The sequence below is a fragment of the Lissotriton helveticus genome, chromosome 10, assembly GCF_964261635.1.
Source record: "Lissotriton helveticus chromosome 10, aLisHel1.1, whole genome shotgun sequence".
In the NCBI taxonomy this organism is placed as follows: Eukaryota; Metazoa; Chordata; class Amphibia; order Caudata; family Salamandridae; genus Lissotriton; species Lissotriton helveticus.
Window position 1 is genome coordinate 669831699 of NC_136071.1, and position 16996 is coordinate 669848694.

Below are 16996 nucleotides of genomic sequence, written 5' to 3' on the forward strand. Positions count from 1 at the left end.
CAAATATCCTTTTTCAAGTCCAAAACCATTTTCGGTTTCACGCAGGTCGATTTTGCTATGTCTAAAACATTAAATTAGACAAAAACTTTGTATTAGCAAATCTTCTTCTAGTGATTAGTGGTGAGCCTTTAAGTGTTGGAATACCTATTGAATTTTGTCACACCAAAAAACGGCAACCTATGTGAATATTCACGTCTGACCTCTTCTCACAATGGAATGGTCAGACATCCATTTAAAGGTAAGGGAACAAAAGCTGTGCAGGAAGAAGAAAAAGTTTCTCCAGGGAAAAAATTAGCCATAATGAGAAAAAAATTTGCAATTGCAGAAAGGTGATGAAATTGGACCAGGAGTAACTATACCATTCCTACAACTATGCATGGCTTTGCGTTGTCCGAAGAAGGAATACACAAAGATTTTCAGATGTACTCCTGTAGAAATGCAACTCGTATGTGGTTCTACACATACTTTTGGGAATTCCTGAAAGTTATAAACCTGCTCCCATGCGAGGCTGTAAAGCTGCGGGTGCTGACTCTCTTTGTATTTGTTTTGCCCTATTTAGGCTGAGTCCACCAGACAGCACAAGCTGTCTGGTTGCAAATTATCTGTTGTCAGCTTGTTAAGAACGTACAGGTGGCTTAAGTCTCGCTTGTCCCTTCCCATTGATTGGCCTTATTGTCACTCTCATTTGCTTGCTTCTTCTTTCTTTGGCTTTCCTTGGCCATCTTGTGCTTGTCCCTCCCCTGGACGATGGGCTCTTTACTTGTGTCATTTGATTGCTCATTTCAGGAGACACCTTTTTTTCTTTTTGCTTAAGCACTCCATGAGAAGGCATGTGTTTTCCAGCTGTCTCACTCGTGTGCTTCTATCACCTTCTTGCTCTGAGTTACTTTTCTCACCCATGTGCTTCTCTCTTCCCATGCTCTGATTTCTCTCGCCCATGTGCTTCTCTCTCTCTCATTTGTTTTTTCATTCGGGTGCTCTCCCCTTCCCTCCTTGTTGCTTCCTTTCTCGTGAGGATCATTTCCCTGTTCCAACCACCCTCTACTCTGTTGCCCCACTCTTCCCTCCCTATCAGGTTATATATTCTTTTACTTAAATTTTTTGGGATTGCCTAGCAGCGCCCTTTCCTCTTTAGAAATAAAAGTGCTATAAAGCTTTTTCATTTTCATATTTGTTTTTCATCACCAATCCATCTTGGATCTGTAAATTAAAAAAAAAAATGACACCCATGTAATGTGCATGCTTCATGATGAATGCATGCACATAATTCATAAAGCATGTGCACACCTATAAAATGATGTGTTTGCTCCAGCCGTATCGACACGTAATTTAGTTTTCATGCTGTACAGCATTGGCAATGATTACGCTGTATTGCATCAACAAAAGTCATAGGCAGAGCCAATATATCTCAAAGGCGAGGTGCATTGGCTCTGCCAATGCTTGTTTAGTGATTATTTTTATTCTCACTGTTTTCTTGCAAGTGAACAACAGCATTGCTTTGCCTTCATGTGTCCTTCCTCATTTTCCTATTTGTTTGGAAAGAAAGCCTTTTCTTTGCAACATCCCAAAAGTTTTTGGAAAACTGCAACTTGGCAGAGTTTGAGAAGATTTCAGTCTTATTTAACATTAAAAAAATGTGCACAAGGAATATTTTATAGAAAACTGTTCTGCTCATTGCGCTAGAAAAGCTCAGCAAACAATAAAGTTGCAGAGAAAAGTTCTTCATACATTTTTCAGCTTGCTGGCTCCGATAAGGTGAAAATTATCTCATTATGTAGAAAAAGTATCTTGATTTGCAGACAAAAACTTTGCCTGGGCGAATTTCCACCAACTCTGTGAACTTCGCAAAATATTGAACTACAAAAAAAAATGCACACCGTCAGTTTCTTTTTACATCGTTACTATTATTAAATCTAGTCTTAATTTCAAAATTAGCCATGTTCGAATTCCATACCGATGCATGTTTTATATTTGTTAGTAATTCTGCATCTAATATTTGTTTGTTTTCTTTTTTTTCTTTTTTATGTTCGATATTTTCTTCCATGCATTTCAAACGGAAGTAATTTTATGTTGTTATCAACTCAATTCATATTTCTCATTGTACTCTTTGGGCCCAGGTTAAGGCTCTGCCTTTGGCGCTCTCAGTTACACAGAGATAAGACAACAGGGATACACTGTATACCCAAAATGGCTAGGTAACTAATTGAAACACGGTCGTGAGGGTCAAATTTAATGGGACTATAAATTTGTATGTAGTTAATGAATGCAAAAACAACAATTGATGGACAGAATGCAGAACAATGTCATACATTCACCCCAGTACAAACATCTGGACCTAAATCCATTGTTTTTTTGCTCACCATGCCATTTCAGTTTGCAACCAGCCATATGCAAATCAGTCTTGACCCTATCCCCAGTGGGAACAGTCCAGCCCGAACTGCCAGGCCAGGTCTTCCCAGGACTGGAAACAAGCATCCTAGAACCGGTTTCTGGGTTTAACCCCTCTTCGGCCTGGATAGCTTGGCTCCAGTGGCATGGAGAGCACGGGACCCGCGTCTGGGCATACCAGTCAAACTCGGGGTAACAAATGCAAAAACAACAATTGATTGACATACTGCAGACCAATGTCATACATTCACCCCAGTACAAAGATCTGGGCCTAAATCCATCTTGTTTCTGCTCACCATGCCATTCCAGTTTGAACCCAGCCATATACAAATCAGTCTTGACCCTGTGCCCAATGGGAACAGTCCAGCCTGAACTGCCAGTGCCAGCATCCTAGGACCGGTTTCTGGGTTTCACGCCTCTTCAGCCAGGATAGCTTGACTCCAGTGGCTTGGATAGCACAGGACAGGAACTGAGGTGGCGAAGTGAGCTAAAGAATTATGGTTTCAACCCAGATCTGTGACTGGGGGAGAGTGTCTGAAAAGTTTCAGCGCTCCGTCCATCATCTCCTTGTGTTTGCTTTGTTCGCCTTAATTTGGCAGGATATGCCCCGGTGTGGGTCCCTTGCTCACTTTTCCACTGGATTCAAGCTAGCCTGGCTGATGAAGGGTGTTACGCAGAAACCAGGCCCCGGATGCTTGTTTCCGGTTCAGGGAAGACCTGGCTTGGCAGTTCGGGCTGGACTGTTCCCATGAGGCACAGGGTCAAGACTGATTTGCATACAGCTGGGTCTGAACTGAGGTGGCGCAGTGAGCTAAAGAATGATGATGGATTCAACCCAGATCTGTGACTGGGGTGAGTGTCTGAAAAGTTTCAGCGTCCGTCCATCATCTCCTTGTGTTTGCTGTAGTTAATGAATCACAGCAAAATAGAATAAAGTTGATTTTCAATAAGGTGAAGTTGATTTTAAAGGATTGATTTATTGAAAATAAATGTACAAACAATATAATTACTTTTCATGATATCAGCTTAAACAAAAATGAAAAATGAAGTAGATAACTGCAAACTGACAACATATATTTGTACAATCTCTAACATGTACAACATAAATGGATTGAAGTTACTTAACATCACATTTTTTTCACATGTGAAAATCAAGTTACTTACAGGTAAAGGGTTAAAGGTCAATGGCAATCTAAATCCAGTCTTGTTAGGAATTTTTCATAGGTTGAACCATGCTGGTAATGCCTTGATCTAATTTTCATTAAAAAAAGGATGACTAACGACTTATTGTTGACTAGATTAAAACGAGAAGTGGGGTTGAAAGTGATTCTTTGGCTAAGTACAGTAGGATGACAAAGATAGGGGTAGCAAAATATGAGATCTTACCAAAGATATACATGTTGGCAGGTTCTGATTTCACACAGGGCCTGGAATCAACATCAGCCTCGCTTGGGAGCCTTTTTAAGGGAAAGAGGCATTTTGAATTTTATAGGTGGAAGATGTTGGATCTAATCTATTGGTGCTTAAATTGCTTGATGTTTCTTGAAATGTTACATACATGAAATGAAGTCTCTCAGGGAAGGACTGTGTTTATTGATTTGTTTGACAAATGGATTAATGATAAGAACTCAAGAAAGGATGTTAAATCTGTGACAAGCTTTGTGGCGAGAGCTTTCCCTAGAGCTAACCAGAGACTTTATGAGTTAAGAGCACGAAGGAGCCCTTTATGTGTTGCATGACAACACATTTTTGGAAGTCATGCCCAGTGCATGACTGGGCAACCTCGTCTGCTGGATTGTCTTGGTATTTCTGCACTTCTGGTTACCTGAAGGGGTGTTTCATAAGCCACTTTGAGCACTGAACATAAAAAGTGGTAGCTGGATTGCAGAATTAAACATGGCAGAAATGGTATCAAACTTGGGCTTCGTCATAGGTGTAAAAAAATACCATGAAATCCAGGGAAGGGACATGGACAAATCTTATTAGCAGCTGTTTTCAAGATGTTGTTCTGTCCATAGGATGTTATACGAGGATTCCAATCCAATATAAAGAAGAATATTTTCCTGTGATGCCTGTTCCTGCTTGAATCATGTAAAGAGGAGGCAATCACAAGAGGAAGATGCGTTGCCCACATTAGTTCCCTGATTTTTCATTATGCTCTTCACCCCTATATTTTGTCCCTGATTATTGCTTCTAGCAGTTGTAAATTCTACTGCTGAATTTAGTATAAATTCTGTGCATTTGCCTGCCTCTTTTATCTTTACTGATATCAGGATGAGTTTGGTTTTGCTATGGTATGTTGCCTTATGTCATGTTATGCAGATTTGTAGAGCACACTATTATCTGGGAGTGTATCCTGGAGCTTAGCTGGTGTGAGTCTAGCCCAACATAGGGCCTAGAGGTACTACTCAGAAAGCTGGGTCTTCAGCTGTTTATTTATAGCAACAGCTTACTCCACACTTTAGGAGCACCGTAGGGTAAGGCTTAACAGCCAGAACTGGTGTTCCATATGGGATGTGTGCAAGTAGGAGTCCGAACGATTGGAGGTGTCTGGATGGTTTGTAAAAACAGATGCAATTGTTGAGGTTTGCTGGGCCAGTATCATGTAGTGCTGTGAAACTGTGGGTGAGGAGTGATTTGTGCTCATTTTTGCAAGGGAAACCAATGAAGCTCCTCCAGGTGTGGTGTGAGGTTAGTGTGGTGTAAGAGCCAAGTTCTGAGTGGTGTAAAGTCTTCTGGTGAGATTATTTTTTGATTGATCAAGAAATAGAGGTGTTCTTATAGGCCAGCATGTTTTTGATGAGGGCGTGTGTGATGATTTTTGGGGTGCTGATTTGGAATAATTTGAAGACCGTATTCAGCATTTTTAGGATACAGAAGCCTTGAGACGGGGATGGCATTGACTTGGATGGCCATGTCACGTTTGCTGTCGAAGACGATACAGAGGTTCTTGGCATGGGTGGTGGGGTTGGTGTTGATTCTAGCTATGTTGACCTGTAGGTGGTGTCCCATGGTGAAGTGCTCTGCCGGAAGATCAAGATTTCAGGCTTGTCTGTGTTCTGCTTCAGACAGTTGGTCTTCATCCAGTAGGCATTTTCAGTCATTCTGGCATTGAAATTGACCCAGGTACTGGGCCTGTGAGGGAGAAAATGATTTGCATGTTGTCAGCATTGGAGAGAATGTTGATGTTGTGAGAGCAGATGATGCAGGCTAGAAGGATCTTGCTTATGGAGGATTCCTGTGGAACTTGGAAGAAGAGGTCTTCTGAGACATACAGTGGCAGGCTGGCTGAGTAGATCCTTCCAGTCAGGAAGAAGCAGATCTATCAAAATGCATGTCCATGGATTCTGATGTTGTGTAGGTGTTGGATGAAGTTGGGCTGGGAGACTTTCAAATGCTGCAGAGAGGTCCAGGAGGATGAAGGCCGCCAACCCGAGTCATATTTATGCCATCAGAGGCGGCAGTGAGTGCAGTTTCCTCGTTGTGACTTCTCTGAAACCAAACTAAGTGGTGCTGAGGTATTTGATGAGGCATCTGTTGATGATTTTTTCCAAGACCTTGGGCGGGAATGATAACAGGGTAATCAATCTGTAGTTGGCTACTTTTGAAGGATCTGCAGAGGGTTTCTTCAGCAATAGGAGGACAGGTGCATGTTTTTAAACATCTCAAAATGTAACAGAAGATGTAGAGGCATTCAGAATTGTGTGAGCATGGTAGTGATGGGCTGCAATCCTCTGAACTAGGTGTGGCACGACCAGGGGTCCGATGAGGTTCCTAAGTGGGTGGACTTCATGATGGCGGCAGTCTTTTTCTTGATTGATTACAGACCATGTGGTTAGTACTGGTTCTTATGATAACATGGGGTGGAGTTTGGCGAGATCTGTTGGGTTCAGTTATGGGTTGAAGCTGCTGTCAATTGTGGTGATTTAGTTGTTAAAACATTGGCAGAGTTTGTTTCAGAGTCCCTGCAAGAGGGAGGCCGGTTTGGAGGCAGCTGCTGGTGCAGTGAAGTCCTTCATGATGGTGAAGATTTCTTGCTAAAGTTGGTGCTGGCATTGATGCTATCTGCCAGAGTGGTGCATATCATTTGGTGGTAGCATCTCAGAGCAAATTTGGACTTGTTCCTGTCTGCAAAGTCCTGGCTCATTCTCCATTTGTACTCCAGTTTATTGCTGTGGTGTTTCATCAGTCTGAGTTCCTTGGTGTACCAACTTGGCTGGGGTTTAGACCTTGTATTACTTTGTATGATGAGGCCCAGGGATTGTCGACACAAGAGATGATCTAATTATTAAGATTCTTGCTGACTTTAGGGAGGCTGTTGCAGTGTTTGGGTCAGTGGATGTTGAGAGCAATGTTGCAGACCTTGTCAGTGGTGCTGTTTCAGTTTTGGTGGCCTTGTCTGTTTTGGTTAATGTTCATTGGACCGAGATGGGGATATTGAACTTGAGCAGCGTTTGGTCTGTCCAGGAGACCAGTGGGACTTGTCAACTCAAAAGTTGTCAAAGATGGTGAATACATGGTCCAGAAGGTGTTTGTCAACATAGTAATTACTTCAATATTAATCGTTACCTCCTATCAAACCAGTTTACAGCCGGTATCTTGTATGACATTTTTACACAAAGTATGGGCTCATGGAAAAAATATCATACAAGATACCAACAATCCACACTGTGCTAAAAGTGTGATCTTGTGAAATTTCCATGAAATTTGATGACATTTCCCACAAACAAAAACATGTGATTTCACACAGCCCTACCATATAAACATGTAAATTCCTATTTTATTCAATAATATAATCTGTGTATTTATATCTTTATTATGGGTATTTATATAGTATAAATCTACCGAACAGTCAAGTGCTATGTTGAGGTGGATGTGGAGGAGAGACTCAGAAAGTAGTGAGTTAGAGGAAAGGTGCAGCACAACACCTTTAACTAATATGGTTGTGGATTACTCATCGAGGTTTTATACAGTGTAATTAGCCATTTATTACTGGAGCCTGTTTTGTGCAGTGCCGAGACAACTCTATCAATGTCTGAAAAAGTGGCACAACAGAGGCTTACAAGGATGCTCTGCTCTAAAGCCGGGGCCGGCAGAGCTTTCCTTCTGAAGTCGAGTTATTGATCCGGATCCCGCTCTTCAAAGTAATGAACAAAACTATCAACCCGAGTCAAGTGAAAAATTGATTTGTAAATTGTTTCTGATCCATAACAAGCCTATCCTCAGGGTAGCAGCTGCCAAAATGTTTATGCACTGTAGACGTGATAACTATTTCAAAGTCTGTCAAGCACCGTACATTAAAAAAAATCTGTTTTTTGTGTGGTTTCCTTCTTTTATCTTCTTCGACTCTGTTATGTACACTGCTGGGTTGAATGCGATTTATAAGAGTACATAGATAGGTAGATAGATAGATAGATAGATAGATAGATAGATAGATAGATAGATAGATAGATAGATAGATAGATAGATAGACTTCAAGCAAACATCGACTCTGAATATTTAATTCTTTCTAAACCTGCATTATAACTCAGCAGTGCCATTACACAGCAATAGCTAAGCAAGTCAGTCACCAGCATGCTGACAAATGTTTCATTTCATTGTAATGGGAATAAAACAAAACATTTAAAAATTAACCTTTTAAGATATTTCTGTGGACACTTTAGTTCCTTCAATCCGAAGCTGTAAATTAGAGGTTAGATATGTTTTTCCTCCTCAAAGCTTTCTGAGGTTCTATGGAAACTGTCTAATCTTCAAGAAGAGAAGTTTCACATTTTACTGCATTTGCATGGAAAAGTGCCCTTTCGTGAAAATGTATACAGAAAAAGGTAAATATTGCTGCAAAAAACATCTGCATACATTTGTCATTGTTCATAGAAAAACTCAACAAATGTATACCAACAACAATAAAAGTCTGCATCTATTTTTCATCTAGGCTGGGTTTGATTACCGTGAAAATCAATAGAAATTATATTGCAATATGTCAAAAAATCATTGCATATTAGAGGATACAATTAAAATAGGAAACTTTGAAAATTGTACAAATTGCAAAAGTTGAGAAATGTTTGCCGGTGTAAATATATATTTGTGTGCTCCAATCTTTAAGCTCCTTCTCTTGCTGCTCCACTCACCCCAGCACAATTAATTTAATAAAATCACCATATAACCACATGAAATTATACATGATAACAAGCGACAGACCTTTGATATCCAATATTTTTTTGTTAAACAATGAGTGGGTTTACAAATCAACAACCATTGAAAAGAAATGTCAGATGTATCGTAGAGTTGTACAAAGAAAAATAGTTCTAATCAGATCAGTTTACTATATGTGCAATTATAACAATTTATTTTTTGGTAACCTTTTAATATTCATCTCCTACTCCATGGTGAACAGATATTGATGTTTTGTTAACACAGCTGTATAATGTTATATATAAACTATCTTCATCTCTCTGCACACAACACTGGCATTGTTGTATAGTTGTGATTCTAGAAGCCTAACCAAAATAGTATATCTGTTCTCATGATGGGGAAGAATAATGGAGTTAAATGCAGTTGCGCAGCTAGGCTTTCTGCCGCCCGTGGCGGTTTCAGCCTTTACCGCCCTGTGGCGGCCGTAAGAGGAGGAGGTTGCTGGTGAACAAACCCAACGTTTGCCACCCGGCGCAGCTGCAGGAAAGAGTGAAACTCGTGCCGCCCGCCCTCCCTTGCTACGCCACTGGCTAAATGAGACTCAGCTATGCTAAAATCATAGTGCTATACAAACAAGAAATTTACTTTCTTGGATCCTCTTACGTAGATTAAATAAAAAAAAAAAGTTCTGTTTATGTCTGCAACCTGCATTAATTAACATTTGAGAAAGATATTGATACTCACCATGCAGGAATTGTTTGTATCAAACCAAAATCATCTTCATTCAGTGATAGTTTGACCATAAAAGCACAGAATAAAACAGTTGCATCTTCAAAAATTTAAACGACTCTTTAAAAGCATCATAAAATAATTTGTCATTACCCTGCGTAGGCTCTCTTTAATTTGATAGCAGCAATGATATAGCGAAGGACAACAGTGTACACATCAAGTGATTGTAAACTTTGCAGATAGATCAGAACCTCTATATAAGAATTAAGGGGCTTATGCAGTAGGACGGGATCTAAAAAGTACAATCTAAAAAGAGTCATATAAAATACAAAAGAACATAAAATGCGCAGTGAATTAGGCAGTAACAAAGTCACAGGGGCAACAGGAGAGGCAGGGAAACCAGGAACCCACTAGTAAAGCCACAATGAAATGAACTGTCTTTAGTCTCAACCTAGTGAGATAAAATCAGTACTCTGGATTCGCTATTCAATTCAGGTAAGGCTCCATATCAGATGGTGATACCACAGGCTGCAAAAGGTGTTTCGCACATAATCCAACCATTGAATAGCAGTCATGTTGTCTAATTTTTGAAAATCTAGCAATACCTGTCTCAAACAGTCTGCATTTGGGGAGCTCCAAAGCTTTATCCATAATAAGAGAGGTGCCATAGAGATTCGGTCCTCCATGAACCCTGTACCCTATTCCAGATGTGCAATGAGGCTTGAAGCCTGAACAAAAACATATTCTGGACTACATGAAGCTTTGCGCAGGCAACACAGCCCCAGACTCCAGCTCTATAAGTACCCACTGCTAGGCACTTGCTTTTATAAAGTTGGACTATTTTGTGGATCGGCTTCTGGCCTAGCCTTTTTGTAAATCTGAATATTGCATCTTCTGTTGTGCACATCTTTTGGGCCCATTGAGTAAGTACCCTGTTCCACGATCCATTTGCCTCCAACAAAATGCCAAGGTAGTTAAAAAGGAACTTTTTCAATTTGAGCCCCACCTATATAATTATTTTTTTTAATTGCTTTGTTTTGGACCACAGGTCATATTAAAAGATTTTGACTGATTTACCTTAAGTTTTAATCTCAGCATAAAAACGTTAAACCCATTTGGAAGCTTTTGGAGGGCATTTGTCGTCAGACCTTAGAGAACCGCGTCATCCGCATAGAGCTGCACGGCGACTGCCTTCATACTAATCCAATGGACATCATCACTACAATCTCACCCCTCTAGTCATATTTATTGGGGCGATACAATCTCCTTTCCGTGTGAATTAAACACTCATTGTGGAGCCCCAATGCATGCGTTTTACCTGATCCACGAGAGGGGGATCAATTCCTGTCTGCTCCATTAGGTTCCATAATATGCTCCTATCCACAAGGTCAAAAGCACAGGAGAGGTCCATGAATTCCATATGTATGGCACCTCTCCTGGTTTTGACATATTAACCTATGATGAGAGCTAGGTCGAGCGTTTGCTCTATAGTTTGTAAACCTTGCCGTAAGTCGTAATGGGCAGGGCAGAAAAAGGAGTGAGCCTCTGCCCAGTCCTCCAGTTTGCCGAGGATTATGTTTACTATGGAATTGTTTAATGAGATTGGACTACACCATGCGGGGCAGTTGTGGCCCCCTTTCTTATAGATGGGTACAATGATGACTTTACTCCATGAATCTATAAGGTCGCCTTTCACTGCAACCCTCAATACATTTGCAACAAGGGGAGCCCTTAATTCCACATTATTTTAAAAAAGATCAATTGGAATCCCATCCGGACGAGGTGCTTTTCCACTTGCAGCACTCATAATGGCTTTTATGACTGTAGCTAAGACTACAAGATTGATTAGCCGTTCCTCGTTAATGGTGTAGCGATCAGGCATATTTTCAGTTGAGCACCCAGTATCTTTGTTATCTGGATTAAAAATAGAAGAAAAGTGAGCGATCCAGTCAGTCTCAGTGACATGTCACTCAATGCTAGAAGCTCAGTTGTCTGACAAAAAAGGTTGGTTGAATACGTCCCAGAAGAGTCTGTTGTCTTTCAAATCGGCTGCTTTATTTAGATCCTCCCAGGCGTTAGCTTGGATGTCTTGCTTCTTTTGTTGCAGGGCTAGCTTATGTATATGTCTTTCTTCCCTTATGTCGGTACTATCACGTGGCATTTTATTAATGGCTTGTTTTAGGGTTTTAAGTGCTCTAGTGCATTCAGAATTAAACCATGGATTCTCGGCTTGCTCTTTGAGGGGGTTATTTGATAAAAGCTTGTAGGATAGGATTTCACAGATCTTCATAAAATAGTCTCAGATTTTGGGTCCATCCTCCTCTGTGGAGAGACAACTGGTGATCTCATTAGAAGTTTCCACCACAAAAGTGTTAAAAACGTTATGTGGATATATTGAACCCTAGTTTAGACAACCGAAGGCATGATCTTTCCAAGTGTATCATAACATTGATAGGGTTGTGGTCGCTGTGGGCGAGTGAGCATACCTCCTAATGTGGTGTTTGGATGCCAAATCCCTTGAAATAGGAACAAAAGCAATAGTACTGCCATTGCCCCTTCCTACAAAAGTGGGTGGATTTGTTTTTTCCATTACCCTGAATATCCAATGAAAAATTTTGATTGAGAGATACAATCAGCTGATTAAGAGCTTCACCATAATTTGAGTGTGCACAGTGGCCAGTGTTGTTCCTCTGAACACTGCTGAAACCAGATATATGGTCACCTTTGTACAGATATTTAGAAATATCAAAATCGTCAGCCCAAATCAATGATATCTGTTTTTTTGTCTATGCATAAAATCCAAAACTGACCATCCAAGCTCTTCAATTATACTGATGGGGTGAGCCGACAAAACTGTTAAAATAAAAATGTATTAAAAGAATATTAAGCTGCTTTGGTATATGAAGATGCTGGATCTGAAAGCAAGGCTCTAGGGCTAGGACGTTCACCTTCAAATATTTAACAGAGCATGCTATAAAAATAGCTAAACCTCCCTTCCCTATTCTTGTAATAGACAGAGTTGCCCCAGAGCACTAGGATGTAAACCCATTAATGGCAACTGAGTCAAAAACCCAAGTCTGCTAGCAGCTTAAAATATCAAATTTTCCAACAAAAGATAGCCAGTTCTCATCTTGGAGTTTGCTTCAAAAACCCTGCTATATTCCATGATAGAAACTGCATGCAATGACTGTTGGCAATAATATGTGATTGATAAATATTTGCCTCTGAATCCTAGACACGGATGACACCTCTTTGGCCCTCTATTTGGAGTCAATCATTTTCCTCTGTTTTAAAAACTGCTAGATTAATTCCTAATTGGTAAAATTCAGGTTGGTTCTCTATGGCAGTCATTGCAGTAGACAAACAAACATGAGCTCTGGCTATCTGTGGTAACTGTTATGTCTATTTTGTGATTTCTATCTACTTAGGGCCTGATTCTGATGCGGGCTGGAAAGCTACCTGACCGAATCGGTTTAGAAATCGTTTCCGACCCACTCGGATCGGGAGAGTCCGACCGATCAAGTATGATGCATCCAGATGCTTCCAGATATGATTTGGTTGGACTCCCATTGGCTTCAATGGGAGCATATGTTCCTAACCGCATCATAATTGGGCCCTGGGTCGCTCCCGATCCTATTTGGAAGGAGCAAATGCCATTAGGAGGCCTTTTTAACCGCATCAGAATCAGGCCCTGGGTGGGAATGCTTTCCTAACCGCATCAGAATCAGGCCTTAAGTGTAGAAATGACAATTCCCCATACTGTAAGTGAAGTTGGACTCATGAAAATGAAATCTTAACATTAGATGGGTCATCTAATCACCATTTCTTATCTGTTTGCTTGGATTCTAGGCATTTGAGGATATTCACCTTGATGAAAAGAAAAATGTCAAGATCATTCTGGAGTATGCCGATAAGGTTTTCACGTATGTCTTCGTCCTAGAGATGCTGCTGAAGTGGGTGGCTTACGGTTTCAAGAAGTATTTCACCAATGCTTGGTGCTGGCTTGACTTCCTGATTGTTGATGTAAGTATTTTGCTTGTTTTATTCTTTTTCTACACACTGAGCACTAAAAGAACCTCCACCAAAGCCCATATTGTCTTTAGAAGGAAACAATAATTCACATTTTTAGCTCAGCCTGTAGAAGTTCCATAACTAAAAATAAAATAAAAAAGATGTCCATACCAGAGAGCAGGCTTTGTAATGATGTCTTGGGCTGCTTTGAGATTAGAATTTATCTTGATGAGGAATGCATTGAAATGCACAAAATTGGACTTCCAGAGAATGACACTTGAAGTTGAAGACCTAAATGGAAAGCAGAATCTGACCGATTATCTCTTTGTAGCTAGAATGCATTAGATCAGACAAGTTTAAAAAGGGTAGTTTCCACTGGTGAGTCGGTTCAAATCTCAGTGTAAATGCTAGTGCAAAACTGCACTGGCAACAGTGCAACCTATAGAGTTTGACCTCTGCTTAAGTAATTGACACTGTCATATTTGTTTTACTCACATGAAGTAGATATCAATGTTGCTGACATGTAGTACAAAACCTCTCCCTTGGCACTCAGTAGCTTAATTTTAAAACAATATAGTTTCTTACTAAAATAATATTTAAAAGTTATGTATTGCAAATAAATTGAGCAATAATAGTATGCACCCACAGATTCATTCAAAATGAAGATAATAATGTTAGATTGTAGGAAGAGCACATTTTCTAGACATCAGAGATTCAGTAGGAATGTTTAGAGTTGGATTCTATGAAGAGGAACTTGTGCCGCATATTTTTTGATATGGCAATCTCCTGTAGTGTCAGTGCCCGTCCTGCGTAGTATCAGTATTGAAAATCTTGCAAAGTTTCGGCCATTGTTGATTTTGCAAGGAGTTCATGTTGCAGCTCTCTCATTAGGTCTGTTTCACACATCTCACAAATTGACATCCCAGTACATTGCATCCATTGCCAGTAGATATTGCATAGTATAGGGATTGCAGATCTTACATATTATCAGAATAGCAGATCTCACATGTTACTGCGGATCTTGCATGAAGTTAAAATGGTTGACCTCATATATTGTTAGCATTGAAGGTCTTTTATATTGTCAGTATTGCAGATCTTGGACATTGTAAGTCTTGCTGATCTTGCATAATGTTATTAAGGCTGATTCAACATAAAGATAGGGCCTGCTTTAGAATTGATGTATGGATTTACTCAACGAACGGACGGGCTACTCAACAAATATGACAGAGTAACCCAAATGTTTCATAGCTTTAAGTCAGTCAATCACAGTAAGTGCAGTATTGCAGTTCATGTATAGTATGAACTGAAAATGTATATGAGACATAATGCAACATCTTCAGTTCTCAGCTTGTGCGAGTACTGAATAGCTCTCAACTTGTGATCATTTCTGATCTGGCATAGCATCAAGTCAGCAGCTCTTATGATGTGTTGGCACAGCAGACCTTGTGTAGTGTCAATATTTCTGAGCTGCATATCTGAGATCTCAGATGCTGTCTGTGCTGCAGATATTGCACGGTGTAAGACCTCTGGATCTTACTTAGAATGGTAAGCATGAATTAACAGGCTTCCATGTTTATCATACCACTTGTACTAATAACTACAGCCTCTTGAACACCCTTCACCTTATGCAGCCTATGACTGCCATGCTGTTAATGAAGGGCGAACTACTGATCGGGGGACCATGTATCCTCCTATCTGTCTATCACAGCAACGGTATACAAGCCTGCCAGAGCTTAGCAGTGTAATGCCTGCAGGGGTTGTAGCAAAGCCGTGCTCTTTCCTATTAAGTACAAAAAACGTAAACCTAGACTTGAACTCAGAATACCATCATGTAACAGACAGGAAAGCAAGCACAAATTGTAGCATTTTAGGAATTATGATCCTTTTCTTCCTAGGTCGTGCCACTGATGGCCCATCAGGCATTCAGCCACTCTGGCTTATACATTAGTTGCCCCTGTTGTGAGGAAGTCACAAGGGCAATTGAAGTAGAGTTAAGGAATTAGGGGATGCAACATGAGTTTCATTAATTCTTGACTACTACGAAGGCAATTTGATTATGCCATATCGGGTTATGGTTTTGGTTTATTGAGTCAAATCTGTATCTTTGTGAAGGATGCCATCAATGCAATGACTATCTTTTATGAAGACATACTGCTCTGTCTCACAGGACTAAGCAGAGGTTCTGAGTGAAGATGCAGCATCCATTTAGCGTCCCTTCGAAGTTTATTTAGAGAATCTCTTTTCTTTGCCTCAGTGGCAATAACAATACTTTAAATGTATTGCTTGTGTTGTCCTCTGAACACATTCTATTCTCTGTTTCATTGAAAATGCTCCTTTCCTATACAACCAGTGCCACTAGGAAAACATTGGAGCTGTATTACTCTATACACCTTTCGATTACTACAGAGTGACTGTCTTGGAAATGGTGTGGAGAAACAGAGTTGCAAATATCTGAGCCCGGCTAAGTGGTAAGAACTGTGGCAGCCGACGGCTATGTTGTATTTATTTCGAAAACAGTAGGTATCAATTAGGAGCCAGCAGCGATGTCTTTAAAATCATTAAGGAGAAAACAAACAGATCCTGCTGCAAGCAAGCATGCCTGAATGAGAATTTGTTGGCATGGCAGCCAGTTCTAAGATGTGGAACAGGGATCATACTGTAGCGATAATGTTATGTAACAATATTTCATATTTTTCCCAATCATCTTCTTATCAGTCATTAAACATTACCGCCATCTAAGCAGGTAACTAGTTCATTTAAAGTAAACTCTCCTTTCCTGATAGCAATCAATTTTCATTTTAGGGAATCGTTTCTGAAATCCATTTGATTTCCTCACTGGGGCTTGTCATTGTTTAGTTACGTAGCCTGCATTGAATAAAGTGCACTTAATGCCTGCAATTTACAGTGCCATTTCATTGAAGTTGTGGTTGGTCTTTTGTGGATTTGAACAGTTTCATAATACATGATATTTGATTATGTAGCATGCAGTTTCACTTATCTGTATGTTGACTGTTAATAATTTCTCTAACTGAAGCAGAATGCATTATTTGTAAGAAATACTCTCAATGATATGTGTTTTACTTTCACAAATTTGTAGAAATAATTGTTCTATTGTTTTTTATATACAGCGTCATATGATATGTTCCATGAATTCAAATCTTAATTTAAAATCTACCATTTGTGTGAAACAGTTAATCAGATTGTGAGAAAAACAGTACTGTACTCAAATGAGGGAGCCTGCATCATGACAGAACTACTAACTGACAAACTTATACAAAGTAGTTCTCTGTGTCACAACAAGGAAGAAACCTTAATTAAAACAACATGTTTTGACTAAACCACTTATCAGTCCATTGGTGTTGATATCCTTCATAACCGTATAGTTTATTTATTCAATTAATAAAAAACGTTTTTAAACCACTTTTAAAGAACTGGAAGATTATACGTAAACAAGCAAGTGTGAAGTAATACTTGATCACAACTAGTTAGAAAATATATTTCACACACAATATTGTTACATTGTTCACATAAAATACTTCTAATTTCAACATACCAAGGTGACAGCATGGACAGGTTTATCTTTAGTTTAGTAAATTGATTTGGAAAAAAGATCAATATGCTCCACTGAAATTCAGGAAGGAGACCACAGTTTATTAAGGGAATAAGGATTTTAAAAATGAGGGGTTGATGTCAGTGCCTATGGATAGCAGTGAAAAGGCTGTCTAAAAAAACAAGA

At 39.7% G+C, this 16996-nt stretch overlaps 1 protein-coding gene across 2 annotated transcripts in view; it reads left to right on the forward strand.

Moving 5' to 3' along the window:
* LOC144784447 (sodium channel protein type 5 subunit alpha-like) overlaps positions 1-16996 on the forward strand; it is a 1060325-nt gene that overhangs the window by 873351 nt on the left and 169978 nt on the right. For both annotated transcript variants that reach the window (XM_078663204.1, XM_078663205.1), the window contains exon 20: positions 13099-13272. In XM_078663204.1, coding sequence (XP_078519330.1) covers positions 13099-13272 — 174 coding nt within the window. The remainder of the gene's footprint in view (positions 1-13098; positions 13273-16996) is intronic.